General features: G+C 36.1%; 1 protein-coding gene across 2 annotated transcripts; it reads left to right on the top strand.

Moving 5' to 3' along the window:
* The first annotated feature begins 860 nt into the window (after positions 1-860).
* tnfrsf11a (tumor necrosis factor receptor superfamily, member 11a, NFKB activator) lies at positions 861-18,149 on the top strand. 2 transcript variants are annotated; one of them, XM_056248813.1, is made up of 10 exons: positions 861-1,138; positions 6,246-6,318; positions 6,648-6,770; positions 6,857-7,003; positions 10,790-10,874; positions 11,284-11,360; positions 11,945-12,049; positions 12,142-12,191; positions 12,267-12,984; positions 17,415-17,620. In XM_056248813.1, exons 1-10 carry the CDS (start codon positions 1,064-1,066, stop codon positions 17,474-17,476), a joined length of 1,515 nt encoding a protein of 504 aa, XP_056104788.1. In that variant the 5' UTR covers positions 861-1,063; the 3' UTR covers positions 17,477-17,620. The 2 variants fall into 2 exon arrangements, with proteins under 2 accessions (XP_056104788.1, XP_056104787.1); XM_056248812.1 differs by having other exon boundaries at positions 862-1,138; positions 17,410-18,149.
* The last annotated feature ends 2,400 nt before the right edge of the window (positions 18,150-20,549 follow it).

Raw genomic sequence — 20,549 nt, 5'->3', positions numbered from 1 at the left:
GGGGATGAGTCCTTTTTTTATCTGTTTACCATAAGTTCTGCCTTAATCATCCAAGTTAAAAAAAAGTCATTTTCAACTTAAATTACATTGACTTCAAAATTAGTTGAATCTTGCAAAAAAAAGTTTAAAATTGCTCGCAATGTAAAAACCTAATGTTGTCATAACTTATTGATCATATCATTTTTTTATAGTGTTCAAATTGGAATACGTGCTTATTAAATTCTGCACAGTATATACTCCCATATTTTTAAACAGCATAGGCTATATACTACATTGTATGTTTTATTTGTAATCCTATTTTGCATAACACGTTTTAACATTTAGAAATAGATATCAGAAATCATGGCTGATATTAGTTCACTCACCACACTGGAAATGGAATGGCAAGTCAAGTGCATTCCATTACAGTATTCCAGCACTGAGCTGTTGCATAGCTTTCACCAGCAAATAGACATATTAAACTTTTGATTTATGGGGTGTTCACACTACCTTACGACTTCAAAAGTAATTTATTTAATCTTCACTGCACCAAAGTGCTACAGAATTGAACAATAATGACAGATAATGATTGTGGCAGCACTTTATTAGTCATACTATGATCATGTACAGTACTTATTGCAATAGCTAGGTAGCCTACTAACCCCAAACCGACCCCTAAACTAACCTTAACCCATGTAGTTATATTGCCCAGTACATTCATATGTCTACACTGTAAGTGAACGTACTGTAAAATAAAGTGCAGCCGTGATTGTCTGGCTGTTATGAACGTCACCCCGTTTATATGTGGAATAACGTTACTTTGATTACGAGAACTGGGAGGAGCGTGTAAGAAACTGAGCAGCTTCCACATGACAGTAGTGCAGTGGAAACACAGGGAGAGCAGCAGTCGAGGCGTTGGTGAGTGAGTGAACATCATGGGACATGCTCTCTGGGAATGACCTACAGCAGTCTGGAGCTTCATCCCTTCATCCAGGAGCGCACAGACGTCTGCTGCTGATCCTCACTGGACAATACAACAATAGTGAAGCTGAGATTACAGAGTCCTGTTTTAAAGTTTAGAATAATGAGAGTGAATTTTTCAGCTAGTTGGATATTTCAAGGATGGATCACACACTTCGTCCTTGCTCTATGCACGCAGGTATGTTTTTTGCGGATGATTCCTGTAAACCAAACTTTATTTTTGAATTGCACGGGATTAGGCTATATAGGCTAAACCGGGAATTTTTTTATGACCGGGAAAGTATTATTTTTCACTCTTTTTACTGGAAAATTCTTGGTGTAGTATATCCTCATCCTCACAATGCCAAATTGCCTTAAACTATTCATTTCAGCACTTTGTTGGGAAAATGGTTTGTGTAGGCTACATTTGGCGATCTAAGATTCGTGAACGACTTGTTCTTTTGAGTCGGACCTTTGCAGTGAATCTTTAGAACCGGTCTATCGCTTCGTTCGATCTGACTGAATCGGCCCAAACGGTTCTTGTGTTAACAACTCAAAGCTGCTCATTGAACCGAGAACAAAACAGTCTCTGCCTTTCGAAAATGCTTAGTTCGTGTTCGTATTAATGAGCCGAGATCGGGTAATGTATGAGCACTTGGAGTGAAAATTTTTTGTTGTTATTATGTTTAATTTAAGATTATGGCTGCAACAAACTTAGCACACATTTGTGAAGTCCAGATGATGTCAAAAGAATTAATGAATCGTTTTGTTTTTAACCGGTTCATTAAATGAACTGTTCGAAAGAACCGTTTCGCTGAAATTAGTTTAATGTCCCATCACTTTTTTATTTTTTTTTATTTTTTTTTATTAAACATTACTAAGCATTAAAGAAATACAGATAAACATAAAAAAGACAAAAAGATACAGACACAAATAAGTAAAAAAAACAAAACAAAAAACAAGAATGTAATGCATTTACCTTAAGAGGACAAAAAGGATGAATATAGAGATACAGTTTTCAATGCTTTGGGATTACCAGAGCTTTGGATAGTTTTCATGTATTTGTCTAGATCATCTGTGAATAGAGAAAAGAGAGGTTTAGAGCCAGTACATTTTTGCTTATGTGAAATGTAGCTAGAAGGAAACACATATTAATTACCGGTATGTAATATTTTGTCCTGTTTTCTCTTTTGGGTAGTCAAACAAACCAAAGAAAACATCTTTAAAACAGAAAGAAAAGTCACTTACATAATAAGATTGGATAAACATTAACAAATCTGACCAAAATTTCTCTGTGTGGGTACATTGCCAACACAAGTGAATGACTTCTTCCTCAGGAGAGTGACAAAAACAGCAATTCACTTCAATGTCTGACTTATATTTCCTAAGAAAGGCTTTGGTTGGGTAACATTTGTGAATTAAATAAAATGTTATTTCTTTTACTTTATTGGTAAGCAGATACTTGTGAGACAAAGACCATACTTTTTCCCACGGTAAATTCTCTACAATATTATTCCAGTGTGGTATTACATAAGGAATTGTCATTATCTCTTTCTGGAAGAGAGCTCTGATTTTATAAACAAATTTTTTGTTGCTCTACAGAAAAGCATACATTTCCGATCATTGTGTCAGTTAGGTTCAAAGAGTAAGTACATGGCCATGGAAATGTAGAACCTTGCAACAGAAAAGACACTCCAGAGGGAATTGTATTGAAAACAATAGCATATTCATTTGCAGTTATAGGAATTTTATATTTCTGTAAAAAATAAAATAGTTGTAAAGTTTGCCCTGTGAATTAAAAAGCTGTCCAACTAAAAGAAGGTCGTTTTTGAGCCAGTTGTCAAAAAAAGTGATTTATTCTTGTAGACTAGAGAATATCCTTATTGTTCCATAAGTAATATCTGTGTGGGGAAAAGTTGTGTTTGTATATTAGGGACCATGCCAAGAGCATCTGCTTATGAAAATTAGAGAGTTTGACAGGGATCTTAGTTACATTATAGTTACAAAGTAGGAGAAAATTCAGGCCACCTACTTAAAGAAAATATAATTAGGGATAATATTCCAAAGTGAAGAGGGATTATTTATGAGAATTTTTTAAGCCAATTAATTTTAAAAGTGAGAGTAGAATTCTTCCTCTTATTGACAAGTCTCTCTGCAGCCAAGAATTGAGTTTCCTTTGGCTTTTCATTATTAGAGGATCGAAATTTAGTTTACATCTTGTTTTCTGGTCTTTATTAATTACAATTCCTAAGTATGTAACTTGATCTTTCACAGGGATATTGGGATATCCCATCACTGCAGTCTGCAGTCACTGCATGGCGAATTGGCTCACGCTGCCTAAAAATGTACCCTACTATCCGCTCACTGGGTTTTGAGACGCATCCAAACTCTTTCCTTCCCTGTCATGAGCAGATTTCTGTCAGATATTAGCTTTTCTGCACTTTTCCCTGAATTGTTGCACACTTTGAGGGGAATTCCATGTAAATATTTCTGGGATTCTGCTTTTTTCATTGTTTTGGATGGTCTTCTTAACCATAAGTGTGAAGTGTGTGGGTTTTTTGTTTATAAGGAATCATTGGATTTTTCAGCCAAATTTTGATGCTTATCAAATGTAAATTATCATTACATTCCCAGGATTTGTGTAAAACTCCAAACTGCATTTACATATGACCTTTTTGATTGAATTAGGCCACATGATGCAGTGAAATGTTTTTTCCCATGTAAACGTTAAGAAAATCCCTATTGTAGGAATTTCGTAACATATTTCTGTATTCTGGTTTGTGAAATGAGCTAATTTTACTGAAAGCCTACGTATTATTTTGTCAAAGCCCATTTTCATTCATTCATTCATTCATTCATTCATTCATTCATTCATTCATTCATTCATTCATTCATTCATTCATTCATTCATTCATTCATTCATTCATTTATTCATTCATTCATTCATTCATTCATTCTTTCAATTGTCTTTCTTAGTTGTCTAATGTCCTGTCAGGTCAAAAGTTTTAACATGTTTTCTGTTGCATCACACGCAGGCCTGAACTTGTGTTTGCCAGGTTGTAGAGTTGTGAAAGAAAATGATCTGGAAACTTAATTCTGGAAATGGTGCTTCTTCTTTCAACCTTCCATAGGGAGAATAATTTTCTTCAGATTCAGTGTTTTTGTTTAGATTTTATTTGATTTGACTTTAGTATCGTTAACACAGCATAGCTTTATGTTTGTTACCTCATCGTTATCTTTTCCTTTGCATTCATAAACAGAATGAATGCAAAGGAAAGCAACTGAATCATTAGAACTGTAGTGAACTCTATAGTGCTTTTGCCATATGCAGCTCAAAATGGTGAGACCTTGTGAGAAAAGATTTCTCCATGTCCGGTGTATATTTTCTAACATGTAATTTTTCAGGGCGTCACTGACCATGGGCTTATATATTTAGTCAATGAAAATATGTTGTGTTGCCTGAGTATAGCCTTACATTCAAATGTAGGTTCAGAAATGAACTGTAAACATTCCTTTGGTTTCCTGTGTTTTTTCACATTCATCCATCAAAAGGCCTTTAGGTTTTTTCAGCAGTGGTAGAAAAACCCTCAGAATAACATCTTTAACTATGATCAACGTCTTAACAAAAACGAAAAGGAGATTATTTTCAAGTATTCAAGTATACATGTTTCATGTTTCATTTCATGATTTTCATTAGACATACAGTAAAAATCATTGTTTTATATCAAGTTTCATGTAAAAGGACATAACCTGTTTCATCATTTGAATAAATTTGGGTTTTCCTTCCTGATTTTTTGTTATAGTGAACTGCACTAGTCACTTGTTTTGACAAAGCTTGTTGTCATCAACAAATCTGATAAGGATTATTTCCCCATGAATTTCCATGATATCCATGGATTTTTCTGATGATGGATAAATCCATTGATCCTGGTCACATAGGAAAATTAGAGAGAAAAAAGAAAGCATTCATATTTCATAAATCATCTTCTATAGTCCCCAACAAAAATTATTTCTCTTCCATTTCTCGCTTTTTAAAATATATATTGTATATGTTGGCTAGAATACAGAAAACTAAGGCTTTGCCAATGGTGCTGATTTGAAAGCATTTTTTTTTCTGTGCAAAAAAGTTGAATTTGAGCATTATTTCTATCTAAGAAACACTTCAGCCAAGTCCTTTCCACCTTCACCGAGAGCCCAGTATGCTGAGCTTGGCACTATTTTCTTTTTTATTGTCTTTTATATGAGTTACGGACGGTTTTTCTCAGATTTACGCTGAATTAAAGGATTGCATTTAATTCTGCCCTGCTGTTAAACCGTGGAATGCCTTTGTGGTATCTGGAGGGATGTGGGTGTTTTTTTTTGCTTTTCTTCTTGTTTTTTTCTTCCTCCGAATTGGGCAATACACCCCCTCCACACATACACATACAGACAGATACACATACACACACTCCCCCACTCTTTTTCATTCCCTGATGCTTTTACCACTCAAATTAGCATTTTGCCTTATAGATTCTCATTCTGAGAGCCAATGTTTCAACATGCCAAACTTTGTGTAGTTTTTGTAAATCACCCAACGGACTAGAGATACAGTGACCCTAAAAAAGTATTTGAATGCTTAAGACACAAGACAAAATGCCTGAATGCCATTGCATCAATTCTTCATTTTTTTTCAAGAAAGCCCATTTCACAATAGTACAAGAATAAATAGACTATTCAAAATTAAAATTACTTTATGTTGACTAAAAGTCTGGACCCTTTGGTTAAAAGCTATTATAAACCTAGCTCGGAAAATTGAAGATTGCTGTTTGTTTTATATTGGAATGGAAAGAAAATATCAGCAAAGAAAATACTCTACCATTCTTAAAATATTGTTTTAGAAAGACATCCCTTATGCTGAAGTATTAATTTATTTATAAAAAAAAGGTAGTGTAATTAATTTCTTTTGACAGGTTGTGTAAATGTAATATAAAACAGACAGATTTTGATTATTGCATTATTGATATTTTAACAAATTATTCTTTAATTTGTTGCGATGACACCAGGTCTGATCTTTTGACACAATTTACTCATATTTTGACTACCCCTCTCTCATGGTAAACATAAAAAATAATATAAAAACCTCCCATGGGTGACCTTATCGTATTAATATCTTACTATGATATTGAAGTCATCTTTGTTGCTGTTGATGTTACTTCATTCAGCAAATGCTTTTATGCAAAGTGACTTACAAATAAGGAACATCACAAGCATTTTATCATACAAAAGCCATCATGTTCGTTTAACTATCGTTAAACATTTCATTTCAGGCAGGACTGGCCATAAGCTGCCAACAGAATGAGTACGAGCACAATGGGGGATGCTGCCAAAAATGTGAACCAGGTGAGCAGTAATACAGACTAGTTAATCATACTATCAAGAACACTTCAAAAACAACCCATCCGTTCATTCATTCATTCATTTTATGGTGTGAGTGAAGCTGATGTCTGGGAAAAACAAGATCAGGTCAAAATTGGCTGTTTTTTCCCATTTGAAAAGCAGAAGGATGAGAGAAAGAGGAAGATGCCTTCACACACCCACAAGAACTATAACCTACCATGACTTCCCTCTACCAAAAAATAGAGAATATAATCTTTTGTGATATGTATTAACTGACCTTTTGCAAACCCATTTTACATTTTTAATTCAGAAAGATTTTCCTTTGAATGCAGGAAAATACTTTTTTGCCCATTGCGACGGGAGTCCGACAAAGTGCCGTGATTGTGGCCGTGATGAGTACCAGCCGGACTGGAACAGTGACACTAAGTGTATTCCTCAGAAGTTCTGCGATGAGGGTCAGTGTCACATAATGCGTGTGAAGAAAGAGTATGGTTTGATTTGGCATTATTTTTAAACACCTGCCATCGATCTTCCTCTGCAGGTAAAGGATTTAACCGCACCCTTCCACACAACCCCACCGCGGCGGAACCGTGTCGGTGCAAGCAGGGGTTCCACTGTTCTCTGATCAACTGCGAGTACTGTGAGGCCATTAAAAACTGTCCTGCGGGAGAAGGAGTCGTGATGGGTGGTAAGAGCTTGTGGTCACTCTACACAAAGTTCATCAGGAACATGTTTATGGGCAAATGAGAAAGATTCGTATTCTGGTAAATCATAAATGGTTAGTTCACGACATGAAAAACATGGAAGGTGTGAAAATGATAACAGAATTTTCATTTTAGGGTGAACTATCCTTTAGTAAGTTCATTCCGAAGTTTAAAGTGGGAGACATTAATCATGTGGCTTATAGATAGATGAAGTTTACCCGTAATTGAGAGTGCAGTAAATCAGTGGCTGTTCCAGCTCTGTGGTTTGGGAAGGTTTAGTGCCAAATGGAAAGGAACATCATAATACAGTTCTCAGAAATGAATGTAGACACACTATAGTTTACATTTTATCATTAGTATCTTGACATTTACACTTTGTAGATTATAGGCTCTATCTATCTATCTATCTATCTATCTATCTATCTATCTATCTATCTATCTATCTATCTATCTATCTATCTATCTATCTATCTATCTATCTATCTATCTATCTATCTATCTATCTATCTATCTATCTATCTGTCTATCTGTCTATCTATCTGTCTATCTGTCTGTCTATCTGTCTGTCTATCTGTCTGTCTGTCTATCTGTCTGTCTGTTTATCCATCCATCCATCCATCCATCCTTCCATCCATCCATCCATCCATCCGTCCGTCCGTCCATCCATCCGTCCGTCCGTCCGTCTATTTATCTATCCGTCCGTCCAGGCTTGATTGGCATTTACAATATTTTCACTGCTTATAGAACAAAATTGAACTGGACAATGCAATATTATACAACATTATACAACAGGAAGTAAATAAGATGCTAAAAACAGAAATACAAATGAGAAGAAAAAAAAATGAGTTTGAAAAATAAAAAGGAAATAAAGCTACGGGTTTTTTTTTCGCTTTGGTAGTATTTTCACAAGTACGGTGTACATTTTCAAAACTCTTTGTACAAAAATCTAAACTGATCACACTTTTAACACAGATAGTAATTATTTCAAAACCTGATTGTGGCGAGCAGGGCGAGGTCGAGGGCCGTGAGAGGACGGCGCGAGGCCGGTGGCGTGATTACAGTTTTTCTCAGTCGCTTTGGTGCATTTCTCACATCACTATTTACATTTGCACAACAGTTAATGCAGTTCTCAAAACAATTAGTACAAACTGCAAAACCTAGTTGATAACCTGCAAATGCGTGTCACTTGCTCAAAATGGATAGCTCATTCCTCAAAAGCAAGTATTCATGTCAATGAAAGTGTCAATGTCATCAAGATGAAAAGTCCTGACACCATTGTTTATGAACAAGATAGTCAAATGGCTTTGTCATGTTTTCATTATGACAGTTTACTCTGTAAATGTTTTCCAATGCAAAAAAGTCAGATCTTGGTGACACTACCTGAAAATGCTCAAGACAGCACTATATACTATTTGCACAGCCATTTTAAAACTACAGTAAAGTTACACATTACTGTATTTAGTGAGGTAACTCACAGTACAAGACACTGAATATGTATGTTTCACATTTTTACTGCATATGCTTTTTGCAATTCTAATTTGTTCACAGCATTGTCCAAAAGAAAAAAATACATTAAGGTGATGATACACAGGGCAACTTTTTGAGCAATGTTGCTGGGCAATGTTGCCGTCAACGGGCAACCAGATGAGACACAGGCCCCACAACCGACCTAAAGTATCCAGATAGAAATGTATTGCCCATTTTCAATGGGAAAGTGCCCAAGCAACAATCGCTCGGCAAGATTGCCCAGCAACATTGCTCAAAAAGTTGCCCTGTGTATCATCACCTTTATTTACAACAAACATAAACTCCCTTTGGGTAGAGCTGTGCACAGCTGTAAACAATATTGCAGTACATGAACTGAACATACAACATACATAGTACTGTAAATCATTCATGCACATCCATACGTTCCTCTCTGCTGGCCACATAAGTTCACCTGAGAGAAACTGTTAAATTTAGGAGACATTTTCATGAAAGAAAAAATATCTCTTTTTTTTTTTAATTTGCTTGACAGATTTTGACAACTAGTTCAACATTTTTGTATGTGATGACTCAAGCAATGAAATGAGGACTATTCGTTTTATATGGAATGACTATTCAGCATTCACAAGTATAGTTAATTTTGACTAACACGACATAAGCAAATGATAATGTTATAAAACAGCAGAGTTGTATGAAAGCAATTGATGCATGTCCAAAAGCATTCGCAATTTGTTGTAAGGAATGAGAAACTGCTACTATGATGTGCACAAATGACTAAATGTTGTGGAGGTTGAACTAACTGTTGTGCAAATGTAAATAGTGATGTGAGAAATGCACCAAAGCGACTGAGAAAAACTGTAATGATGAACGACACCTGTGAGACGCACCTGCCTCTCGATCTTCACAGTCGTCGCTCCTCTTTTATGCTTCCGCTCCTCCGTGAGAGATACGAGACTGGTGCGTCTCACAGGTGTCGTTCATTATCACTCACGCCACCGGCCTCGCGCCGTTCTCTCACGGCCCTCTGCCTCGTCCTGCTCGCCACACTGATCCTATGCTTTCATTACTGTTATACACATTTCAGTTCATTATTGTAATATGTAATGAGAACCTTTAGTTTAATCACCGAAACACAACAGTATGATCTTCTTTAAATTTAATAGTTTTAACAATCACTTCATTCAACAGCAGACAATGCAAGATACATGTTTCAAATCACCCTTGTTGGTGAAATAATTACAGTAATATAGACTACAGATGCCACATTAGAAAATACACTTACATTACCTAACTTATGTAATTGAATCCATAATGCTTGTAATAGTATCTATCTAGTGTGTTATCAAATGGTGTGATTTTTTTTTGTGCTAGAACAGAGTCTGCTGGCAGTACAGTAAATGCTCTCACTGTCCCATATGACTGAATCTATACTGTAGTTGACCTTTATAGGGGAGAGTTACAGTAATGTGAAAATCTCTACCATGGTAATCTGTTTACAGTATCACATGGCATACATACTGTAATGTTAAATGCTGTATTTGATGCCATCTGTCTCCCTTGATGCATCTCTGATCAATCTGACTGTTTCCTCTTCCTTGTACTCTATCCTGCTTTATGTTCACAAATTGCAAATTTCTCTCTCTCTTTCTCTCTCTCTCTCGCACGCACACACACACACACACACACACACACACACATGCATGTGCACACACTTTGGACATAGTGGTGGTTATTATCTATAAATCACTTATGTAAAAAGAATTCATTACATTTGGTTATCCATATCGGAAAATTGCGAACAAGTTTTATAGGAACTGTCTATATAATCAATATCTATTGAAATATATAGGTGTACCAAATGATTCATTGATCAACCATTAGGTGCAGCTGGATTAAATAATAGACAAATTGAACTGAACGAGAATAGATGCAAATCAAAAGTTTGATTGTAAGAGCTTTATGAAAGGCAGTTGAATGAATTATTTATATAGATGAAACACTTATTTTGTGTTGTGAAAAGGATATTTTGTGTATTGTACTAACACAGTTGAAAACATGCTGAAATGTTTGAAAAAAAGTGCACTTTTGATGATCTATTGTGATATTGGTACTAAGAGTTTTGAAAATGTACACCTTGTGAAAATAGTACCAAAGTGAATAAAAAAACTATTATCTAGATATGATAAATAAGAATAAATTGTAATATGCTTTTAAGTGTGCTAATTTGTCTAGGTGTAAGTCTGTCTCTCTGTCTATAATCCTATATCACTCTCTCTTCATTTTAGAGACTGGCAGAGCTTCCTGTGTGACTTGCCTACCTGGATTTTTCTCAGACTCTATATCAATAGAATCCTGCAAGAAATGGACAGAGTGAGTATGCCTCTCTATCTAAGCTTAAAAAGTCAATAACAGCTCTTATTAAAAAACTACAATAACAGCTCAATAGGTTTAACAACAGTTGGGAGTGTATGCCACAAAGATGCCTGTCCTATGAGTCACACATGCAGATCTATGCTTTAACAGGCCTCATTTGCAAAGTCACAGCTCTCATTCTCACAGGCGTTTTTTGTCTGGGGAAGGTCTCAGGCATGCTCTGTCATTTTTTAAAGCCCCCGCAGTCTTACCGCACTCTGGAATTATGATTAATTCCTTCACCACTTCCCCTAGAAAGAGCCCCTTTTCTTCTTTCATTTGTGGTTGCTCTTAGAGGAGAAAATTGAGACAGATCAACCCAGAAGTGACCAGGCTATTTCGCCTGATATGTCTGATTCTCTTCCAGTTGTAAAGCTATTGGCAAGACCGAAAAACAGCCAGGAAGCACTAAGACAGATGTAGTGTGTGGACTCCATTCTCCTGGTAGGTTATAAAAAATCTTTATGTTCAGCCTCATAGTTGTTGATTATACACTACCATTCAAAAGGTTTGGGGTTGATAAGTATTTTTGAAAGAATTCTCTTAAACTCTACTCACCGGAGCAACAATTTTTTGTTCACAAATACATTAAAAACAGCAATATTGTGAAATGATGTCACATCTTTTGGAAATCAACGCACCAAATTCTTGAAAGTACTGATAAAAATGTCTTTAAGGATATTCTAACTCCCCCCCCCCCCCCCCCCCCCCCCACCCCATTTATATATATATATATATATATATTATTCCTTAAAATCTGGCAATGTCAGATTACAATAAAAGTCAATGTAAAAATTGGTTAAAAAGTAGCTAAAAATGTCTAGGAACCCATATTTTATGTGTTGGCTGGTATCTGTAATGTCTGGGAGGATTAGTCTGGATGTGTTTCTTTGTTGCTCAAGCAGTTTCGCCTCTCATCCAAGAGCAATAAATGTGATTGAGCAACAGAGACAAACTTTACTAAGCCCTCTATGATGACCTGAATAACTGAGAACCTCCGAATAACGAATAAACCTAAACGTCCTCAGGTATGACACCCTGGGTGCTTGTGGCCATCCTCTCAGTCATCATCGTGGTATCCCTGGTCGTTCTCTTCTTGTTTTGCTGCAAAGATAAGCTGAACTTCCTCTCAGGTAAATGTTGTTCAGGATCATGTTTGTTTGCTACAATTTGTGGTAGATTCCTGTCTATCTTGTTAATTAAAGCTTATTCTCTGACTCCACAGTAAATCTACGCACCTGCGTCCAAAACCTAAAAGGAAGTAGGAATCGACAGGTAAGTAATAATATCTGAAAACTAGTTTCAAAACCTAGCGATGCATAAAGACTTACCAATCCTGCTTTCTTGTAGGAAACTGTGACAACTTCATATCACTTTAGAAACGGTCTTCAAACCCACCCTTTAATCTGCCAAGAAAGAACCCCTCCGGAGTCCCTGATCATGTGTCCCAGCACCAAATTGACCATCCCAGAAATGTCAGATTGCACGGACCAAGAACAGGACCAGGACCGAGCCGAAACCTCGTCGGGGAGCTCCAGCGTGGACTCCGGATGCGGGCCGTCGTCCCCCCTGTCAGGCAGCTCCTGCAGCTGTGTGCTTTCCATGAAGGAGCCCATAGAGGTCGGAGAGAACGAGGACTGCAGTCAGCTGGTAGCCACGGGCCTGGCGTCGTGCTGCTCCTGCAGGACAGGGGACGCCACAGGGAACGTGCAGGTTATCGGCCTGAAAGAGCCTCTGCTGTGTGAGAGCTGCTCGCTGGACGGCCTGCCCGCATGCGATTATGTGGATCTGCAGCGCTCGCAGGAACTCTATCTGGACTACAGCAGCCCTGCTGGCAAGGAAGCCATGTCGGAGATCAGAGGCGTCTACGGGGACCGAGGTTTGGTCGAGGGGCTGTATAGACAGAACGAACCTTGTTGCTGCAGCATAGACTCCACCACCGTTCCTCCTTTGCCGTCTGTCAGCGCTAATGACCAGGGCCTTTCACTGGTCCACAGCGACGACCACAAACTGTCGGACCCTGACGTGGAGTACCAGAACCAGTGCTCAGATGCCGCCCTCACATCTGGTAAGACATTAACACATGCAAAAATAGTGACAAAATAAATGAGAAGATGTCTGTGCATCTGAGGTATTCGAAGCTGTTGCTAGTCATAGTCCAGTACACAGGATTCTGTTGAACTCATTTGGCACGTTTATGCCAGATTTACAAGCACTGTCGTGCGATTCTATTCCAATTGGGCAAAAACAGTATGATATGATGAAAGTCATGACCTCTCAGTAATAGTGGGTTAAAAGTGCATTGTGGGAGTCATTTTGGAAACAGATGGCCGAGCTAGCAAACTGTATCAGCTGGTGTATTGCATTGATTTACTCACTATGTATTGCATTTCTAGATCACTGGATCCCTATGTGAAACCTTTAAAAGTGCCAGAAAACAGCCCTTATTATACAGTGGTGTGAATAAGTTATTACCCCCATGCTAAAGTTGCCTAAAAAGAGGAATAAAAAATCATCTTTTGGAAATTGATCTTAATGCCTTAATTAGAAAAATGAGGAAAAATCCAACCTTTAAGGACACCAATTTTCTTTGTGTATGAATAATGTATCATAAATAAATAAATGTTCTTCCTTAAAATACAGGGTGCATAAGTCAGGCCCCCCCTATGTTAAATTCCCATAGAGTCAGGCAGATTTTTATTTTTAAAGGCCAGTTATTTCATGGATCCAGGATAATATGCATCCTGATAAAGTTCCCTTGGCCTTTGGAATTAAAATATCCCACATCATCACATTCCCTTCACCATACCTAGAGATTGGCATGGTGTTATTTCAGTTAGCCTAATAGCTGGTTTGATTTGCATTGAAAGATGATCTTATGGAAAGTACCCCATGCCAATCTCTAGGTATGGTGAAGGGAATGGGATGATGTGGGTCTATTTTAATTCCAAAGGCCAAGGGAACTTTATCAGGATGCATATTATCCTGGATCCATGAAATAACTGGCCTTTAAAAATAAAAATCTGCCTGACTCTATGGGAATTTAACATAGGTGCCTGACTTATGCACCCTGTATTTTAAGGAAGAACATTTATTTATTTATGATACATTATTCATACACAAAGAAAATTGGTGTCCTTAAAGGTTGGATTTTTCCTCATTTTTCTAATTAAGGCATTAAGATCAATTTCCAAAAGATGATTTTTTATTCCTCTTTTTAGGCAACTTTAGCATGGGGGTAATAACTTATTCACACCACTGTATGTGTATGTTTCTTTAAATGTAACTACTACTAATAAATTAATATATAAATAATATTATATAATTGTATATAAAACATAATTATTTGTATAAATAATAGTAAAAATATATATAAAAATCTATTAAATAAATATGAATGAATTATATATATATATATATATAGAGAGAGAGAGAGAGAGAGAGAGAGAGAGAGAGAGAGAGAGAGAGAGAGAGAGAGAGAGAGAGAGAGAGAGAGAGAGAGAGAGAGAGAGAGAAGAAGAGAGGATGCAAGGACATATTAAATTGATCAAAAGTGACAGTAAAGACAATAAAATGTTAGAAAAGATCTGTTTACAAAAATGCCGTTCTTTTGAACTTTCTATTCATCATAGAATCCTGATAAAAATGCATCACGGTTTTCACAATAAAATATTAAGCAGCACAACTGTTTTCAACATTGATATTAATAAGAGATGTTTATTGAGCAGTGAGCACCAAATCAGGATAATAGAATGATTACTGAAGGATCATGTGACACTGAAGAATGAGTAAATTGCCATCACAGGAATAAATCACATTTTAAAATATATATTTTTTTAAAAACAGTTATTTTAAATTGTGATAATATTTCACAGTATTACTGTTTTTATTGTATTTTTCATTTTAAAAAGTACAATCCCCACCCCCCCACCCCCCAATACATTTTTTTTTTTACATTTTATATCATTTATTATTTAGATTTATAATCATAAGTATTGGCAAAATAAATGTTTCCATTTCAATAACGTTATTTCAAAGTGTCTGTTTTACTCGTATTCCATCCTATTGTTATTAATTATATCTCTGCAAAGGAAGTACACAATGTATAAACGTGTAGCTCATTAGTATTATTCAGTAATTCCTTATGTAAATACACAGTAACCTGAACACTATAATATAACGCATTACATCTTGTATTAATAATTAGAACAAGCACATTCAGGTCATGTGCATTCCAGTAAGTCGTGTTTGTGAAAACATGGCAGGCAGCCACAGCAAAGAGTGGGAGTAGGGTCCATTATGGAATAGCGGCAAATGACTAAAAGATGTGTGAAATGTGAGTCACTGATAGTCTGTGTGTATATTCGGAGAGAAAAAAAAAGGAACCATACAATCTGCCCATGTTGAAGTTTTAAGTGGAAGGAAGCTGGTTCGTTGCTCAAAAGGGATTGACACAAAAACAGCTTTTTTTGCCATGTCAGTGCTTATGTGGCATTATTAGCTTCCAGTTTGTAATGTAGACTATTTATGGAGACCACTAAACATCTAAAGTAGCAGTGCAGCGTATTCACACGCAAGACATCAGCAAGACTACAAAGCCGTTTCCTTGTATGTCTAAATAATATGGTTACATTAATATGCTAAATGTTTACCCTTGAAAATGTTCCTGTTCAACTTCCAGGAGTGTTAATCAGGGTTAATGTTAATAGTGTTGTAACATAAAAGTTTGTAAATATATAAGTTTTGTTTATTTAATATATGTGTGTATATATATATTATTACATATAAATATATATATATATATACAGTGTTGGTCAGAATTATTTGCCCCCTTGGTAAATATGATCAAAGATGGCTGTAAAAAATAAATCTGCATTGTTTATCCTTTTGATCATTTATTGTTAAAAAATACAAAAATCGAACCTTTTATTGAAGTAAAAGAATTGAAAGGGGGGGGGGGGGGGTCACATTATGAAATAAATGTTTTTTCTCTAAAACACATTGGGAACAATTATTTGCCCCCTTTTATTAAATACTTTTTGCATCCTCCTTTTCCAAGAGAACAGCTCAGAGTCTTCTCCTATAATGCCTGATGAGTTTGGAGAACACCTGACAAGAGATCAGAGACCATTCCTCCATACAGAATCTCTCCAGATCCTTCAGATTCCCAGATCCATGTTGGCGCTTCTTCTCTTCAGTTCAGCCCACTCATTTTCTATAGGGTTCAGGTCAGGGACTGGGATGGCCATTGCAGATGCTTGGTTTTGTGCTCATGTGACCCATTCGTCCTGTTGGAAGATCCAAACATGGCCCATTATAAGATTTCTAGCACAGACTGTCAGGTTTTGATTTTTTACCTGTTGGTATTTGATCGAATCCATGATGCCATATATCTGAACAAGATGTCCAGGACCTCTGGCAGGAAATTAGGCCCGCAGCATTAAATATACAGCAGAGTATTTCATTTTACACATGGGGTACTTTTTTTGTTTCATCTGACCATAGAACCCGTCCCGTTTGAAGTTCCAGTAGTGTCAGTTACTTTTCAAACGTTCTATGGACATATGAAACAAAACAAAAAAAGAGCTTTTTGGCAGCAAACACTTAATACGGGTTTGATTCATACAGGAATAAAAAAGTACCCAAACTCATCAGGCATTATATGAGAAGACTCTGAGCTGTTATCTTGACAAAAGGAGGATGCAAAAAGTATTTCATAATAATAATTGTTCCCAATGTGTTTTGGAGAAAAAACATTTATTTCATAATGTGATTTTCCCCCCACTTTCAATTCTTTTCTTCAATGAAAGGTTAGATTTTTGCTAATTTTTGTAATAAAATATCAAAAGGATAAACAATACAGATTTATTTTTTACAGCCATCTTTGATCATATTTACCAAGGGGGCAAATAATTCTGACCAACACTGTATATATATATGTGTGTATATATATTTATGTGTATATGTATATTTATACACACACCCACACACACACACACACACACATATAAATATATACGCAGATTACGCACATATATTATATAAACCTTTTATGCAATTTCGATGCAATTAATCGATTTGACAGCAATATATATATATATATATACATACACACACATTATATATTTACAAACTTTTATGTTAGATGCGATTAATTGCGATTAATCAATTTGACAGCACTAAAAATATATTTATTTATATAAATGAAACCAAACAAAAATGAGAAATTAGCTGAAATAAAATAAGTTTTGTTGAAGTACTAAAATTACAACAACAACAAAAATATTTAAAAAAATGAATTTAGTAAATATAAAAATAAAATCCAATTCAAAATATTAACAAAAACTATAATAGTATATCAGTGGTACTAAAATAACTCTGGTGTTAATTTGTCTCCAGGAAAGGAATGAATATTTAGTTCATGGAAATATTGCATACTATTTCTGCCACCTTCCGCTAACACCAGTTCTGATGCGTTGCCTATTTTTGTCAGGTCAGGTGACAGGAAACAACAACACTACTTTTATCTCCAGCGGGCAGGTGATGAACTTCAGCGGTGAGGTCATCGTGGTCTACGTCAGTCAGACATCACTGGGCAGCAGCGGGGGGACAGACGAACCCTTCAGCTGCCCGGTTCAGGAACAATCTAATGAGGACAGCTTTCCAAATGAGCCCAAATCTAACACAAGCACAACACCGCAGGCCAAGAGCACAAACGGACACGTGGAAAAACACCTGCCCGTACAGGAAATGACTAACGACGGGTCCTGGCAGAAATAAAAAAAGATGCAAACATTTCCTACTGGACAGGAATGGACTTTTTTAAATGATTATTATTGATTTAATGTTCTCCGTATGAGTGCTATTTCATGAAAAAAAATGCTATGCATTTGTTGACCTACGTATTTATATAGTATAAATTGGGTACTTGTCAGCTTTGAGAGGATTTCTATGGTGCGGATGCTATTGATCTGATGACAGTATAAGTCCAGAACATTGATTTCAGAATAAAAGGTGGCTTGGTGCGACATGAAGCCAAACTCAGGCCACAAACGTAGCCACCACAACAAAAGCTTGAAGTTTTTCGTTGTCCCTTTCTCTTGGCCTTCTCTGAAACTGAGCTATCGTCCCGTACCTCATGGCAAGAACCGTTTTATGGTGTTGTTAAATCTCAGACTAGTTAGTAACATGGAAATGACAAATGGGGATGTTGATTTGTGGTGTTTATATTTTTTTAAAAACTATTTGTTAATCATTTTTTTTGTTATTTATCGTGCCTTTTTTGTGCCAAGTCAGTCTGACTGGAGCAGAACATGTTATCACGGACATAATTCACAAATATAATGTATAAAGTGATTGAAAAATCAATGTTCTGATACACGAATAGTGATTTTCTCCACCCATTACTGTAAATAAAGCTTGTTTGTATGAAACAGTGTCTTTCCCTTAAATGAGTGTGATGGTATGAGAAAGCTATTTGGTTTAGTGATAAGCTGTGTTTATTGCTTGTGCATCACTATAACCACATGTGCGATAAAACCTCAGTATTCGAGCAAAACCAATGTTGACATAATGCCTATATAAATAGCTGTGAATCGCTAGCAGCTGTCGCGAGCTCAATGCAAACACAAGTACAGTGTTTAGCCACATGAGGTGAGAATTCCACCAAAGGCTGCTGGACGTTCAGCTGTGATTGGGATAATCACGACTCTGGGCTGGCAACAGAAACAAACAATGAAAATTGTTGATGAGTTCTGTCTGCCAAAACAGGAAGTTATGGCTGGTTTTTAATGTGGTTCTGCTCAAGGAGACTTCAGGCACATTTGATGACTCGTGACAAACAATGAATGTTGATTTGAATTGTCCTGCCATCTAGTGGAACGCTATTGTAATAAGTGTAGGAATTTGTCGAAATGGATCCACTAGTGAGGGACCCCCTAAAAAAAATAAAAAAAATAGTGAGGGACCCCCTCAAGGCAGATCTATTTATAGAAAAATAATAATATTAAAAAAACATAACATTTTTAAGAAATTTTGGTTACACTTTATTTGGTAACACTTTATTTCACAGTGTCCTTGTGACATGTTACATGTAGTTACTGTAGTAATAACTATAAATTATGCATAATTACATGTTACTAACCCTAAACCAATCCTAACCCTAACCCTATAGTTAGTACATGTAGTTAATTATTATTACTCAGTACTTAAATGTAGAATTACACTGTAACACGGACACCTTAAAATAAAGTGTAACCCTTTATTTTAAGGTGACGTAGTTACATTGTAGCCTTCTTACTCATTTAAGTACAAAGTAATATTAATTAACTATATGTACTTATAGAGTTACGGTTAGTGTTTGGTTAAGTTACTTGTAGTAATGCATCATTTACTGTTATTACTAGTAAGAAAATGTAGTAGGCTAATGTGACACCTTAAAATAAAGTGTTACCAATATTTTTGTTACAGAAATGAATTTTCAATTGAGTTCAAATTTGTTTGTATTTTTTCAGTACAATGTTATTTGTAATTTTCATAATAAATATTGTTCAGAAGCACTATAGATCATTTTGCCTATAGTGAGCAAACTAAAGATGACAGTGGTAAGGGGGAAAATAAATAAGATAATCTAGCATATGTCCTTTTTATTTTACTATTTAAAAAAAAAGGATGTAAAAACTCTCATATTTCCTGGACCCCCCAGCATCTTGAAACAACTTGGATTAAATAAATCAATCCTTCAATCTGTCAATAAATGACATGTAAACTAAATTCTTACACATATCATCTGGTCATCAAGATGTGTTAGGTGTGTGTGTGTAATATACACATATTATGTGTAAACAAACTTTTACATGCGATATCGTGATTAATCGATTTGGCAGCACTATATATATTTCTTTTATATTCTTTTTTTAAATTAATAATCCACTTTGGCTAATTGAATATGACTGCTCTTATCTGCAGAGAATTGGGAATCTGGGGGAAGCCCACTGAAAAAGAGATCTGGATCATTTTTCTCCCGTTGGTCACTGTCAAGGGTGTCACTGTCAGTGATCCTCACATGTTCCAGTCATGTCCTAACAGATCATGTGCTATCAGGTGATGGGAGAACCCCAGGTTTTTGGACACAGGTGCTCCTCCGGCTTGGCTGGAAACTACCTGATTTTTTTTAAGATGAAAAATTGAAGTTTGAAGAGTTTCCCATCATTAAAGATCGAACAGGCATTGGTGTGTAGTTTTTGGCCATTTAAACGTTCACTCAAATCTACTGTGGTTGCCAAAGGATGTTTATGTGAAATAAAACAGCAGTGCCTTTGACAAAAAATACCGCTATTGATTTAGTGTTATAAGAATGGAAAGTTCTTTAAAATCAAGTGAAACATTTTGCCGGTGGGGATCATTTTGTGTAAGAGTTTCCTGGAATATGTTCAGTGAGTGTAGCCAGTAGGTCACACACACACACACACACACACACACACACACACACACACACACACACACACACACACACACACACACACACACACACACACACACACACACACACACACACACACACACACACACACACACACACACACACACACACACACACACACACACACACACACACACAGACACTGCTTTATT

The sequence above is a fragment of the Rhinichthys klamathensis genome, unplaced genomic scaffold, assembly GCF_029890125.1.
Source record: "Rhinichthys klamathensis goyatoka isolate OS25496 unplaced genomic scaffold, OSU_Roscu_1.1 h1tg000059l_1, whole genome shotgun sequence".
NCBI lineage: Eukaryota > Metazoa > Chordata > Actinopteri > Cypriniformes > Leuciscidae > Rhinichthys > Rhinichthys klamathensis.
This window is presented reverse-complemented; position numbering and strand designations above follow the sequence as displayed.

What these genes read in the sequence shown, in the direction of transcription:
- tnfrsf11a (XM_056248812.1), top strand. Translation starts at nt 1,064, where the DNA reads ATGAGAGTGAATTTTTCAGCTAGTTGGATATTTCAAGGATGGATCACA. An exon ending in TCCTTGCTCTATGCACGCAG is followed by an intron (nt 1,139 to 6,245) that starts GTATGTTTTTTG and finishes ATTTCATTTCAG; the next exon opens with GCAGGACTGGCCATAAGCTG. An exon ending in TCCTGCAAGAAATGGACAGA is followed by an intron (nt 10,875 to 11,283) that starts GTGAGTATGCCT and finishes ATTCTCTTCCAG; the next exon opens with TTGTAAAGCTATTGGCAAGA.